Source organism: Microtus ochrogaster, chromosome 16 (assembly GCF_000317375.1).
Source record: "Microtus ochrogaster isolate Prairie Vole_2 chromosome 16, MicOch1.0, whole genome shotgun sequence".
Taxonomy (NCBI): domain Eukaryota; kingdom Metazoa; phylum Chordata; class Mammalia; order Rodentia; family Cricetidae; genus Microtus; species Microtus ochrogaster.
The window spans coordinates 9152499-9154436 of NC_022018.1; the positions used below are offsets into that span (position 1 = coordinate 9152499).

Genomic DNA, 1938 nt, shown 5'->3' on the forward strand with positions numbered 1-1938 from the left:
TCATGAGTAAATTGGGAGCATGGGGACCTTGGGAGAAGGGAAGGGGAGAGGCAGAGAGGGGAGCAGAGAAAACTGTAGAGCTCAATAAAAATCAGTAAAAAAAAAAAAAAAGTCAAAGTCTGTCTCTGTACTACTGCCCTACCCCTCTGTCTCAGTATCCTGCCTCTGCCTCCCCAGTGTTAGGATTAAAGGCTTGTGCCACTACACCTGATTTAAAGGCTCTTTCACAGAAGATCAAAACTGTAATCCCAAGTAAGCTCTGACAAAAGTCCTCCACCCTTCTAAAACTAGACTGTGATGCCACAGCCGAGCTGTTCTCTCCAAGAGCTAAAATGCACTTTGGACCAGTATTTCCATCCATACCTGGCATCAAACATTGTCAAGGCAACCCAGCACAGACATAATGATTGGTTTATCAATTTAGCTGGATTTAGAACACCCCAGAGATTAGTGAGGCATGCACAGGACACTGGCATGCCTGTGACGGTGCCATCAAAGGGGAAGGACTGGGAAAGGTGGGCAGCACCATCCCATGATGGAATGGTTGAATAAGGGAAAAGGAAGAAAGGCAGCCAGCACTGCTGCCATCATGTGAACTGCTCAGCTCCACCACACCCACTTAACATGATGATGGCCTGAGCCCTCTGAAGCCATGAGCCAAAGTAAAACTTTCCTCCATTAAGTTGTTTACATCAGGCCTCTCACCACAGTGACACAAGAGGAACTAACAGAACAGTAAATCCCAGAAAGGATCAACAAACTAGCACAGAACAAAAGCAAAGCCACCTGCTCCAAAGGAACACAAACTCTCTCAAATAACATCTTGTCAAGCACTGGTTAAACTGTATTCATCCGAGTCTCCATTGGAGTATCTGAGGATAAAGAGGACAGGAAGGCAGACTTCCAGGCCCTCTTATCATAATCCAATTAAAACAACTTTAACTGGGCTGGACAGATGGTTCAGCAGTTAAGAGTACCAGCTGCTCTTCCATATGACCAGGGTTCAATTCCCAGCACCCACATGGCAGCTCACAACTGTCTGTGACTCCAGTTCCAGGGGACCTAACACCCATGGCAAAACATCAATGCAGTTAAATTAAAAAATTAAAAACAAAACCAACTTTAACTATTTTACATATTAGGATCGTACTGTTTGAACAAATTTAGTTTAAAAAGGAAAAGCCTGAAGACCAGCTTTAAATGAACACAGGGTTAGCACTAACCATGGGACCTTAACTGTGTGAATCCTACAAAACAGAAAGCCCCCCCCCGCAAAAAAAATACTTACAAGTCCCGAATGAAGTTAAGCGTGTCCTTGTCTTTAGCAATCATGTCTGCTAAAATGTGTTGTACTCCTGTCTCAATATCCTTGAGTTCGGACAGGCCTTTAGGAAGGTAGAAGGAGACCAGAAGCAGGAAGTGTAAGATTGGCTGTAAGGTCTATAATTAGACACAATAACTAAATTCCAGTTAATATAAAATCTTAAGTTAACAAACTTAGGAAAGAAAACACCATGGGAGTGACTCACTTGCACACCCAAAGCAGCACAGCTCTAGGAGCAATATGCAGGGCCTTTCCCAACACTGTGCAGCGGTGAGCACAAAGCTGGTCGGCTCTAGGCTCTACCACCTACCAATTCTGGGAACTGGAAGAGGTTATTTTTATTCTCTGCCTCAGTTTCCCTTAAACATTGAGTAATCATTACTTCTCTCATCTAGTTACAAAGATTAAATGTTGTAAGAAACATGTATGCATCAATCATAACCCAAGATACGAAATTTTATGGGTTATAAAAATTTGCCCTTGCTGGGCGGTGGTGGCACACGCCTTTAATCCCAGCATTCGGGAGGCAGAGTCAGGCGGATCTCTGTGAGTTCGAGACCAGCCTGGTCTACAGAGCTAGTTCCAGGACAGGCTCCAAAGCCACAGAGAAACCC

At 44.2% G+C, this 1938-nt stretch overlaps 1 protein-coding gene across 1 annotated transcript in view; it reads right to left on the reverse strand.

Annotated features, from left to right (window-relative positions):
* The window catches only part of Srbd1 (S1 RNA binding domain 1), a 184343-nt gene that overhangs the window by 150475 nt on the left and 31930 nt on the right, over positions 1-1938 (reverse strand). The window contains exon 8 of the mRNA XM_013348969.1: positions 1289-1385. Coding sequence (XP_013204423.1) covers positions 1289-1385 — 97 coding nt within the window. The remainder of the gene's footprint in view (positions 1-1288; positions 1386-1938) is intronic.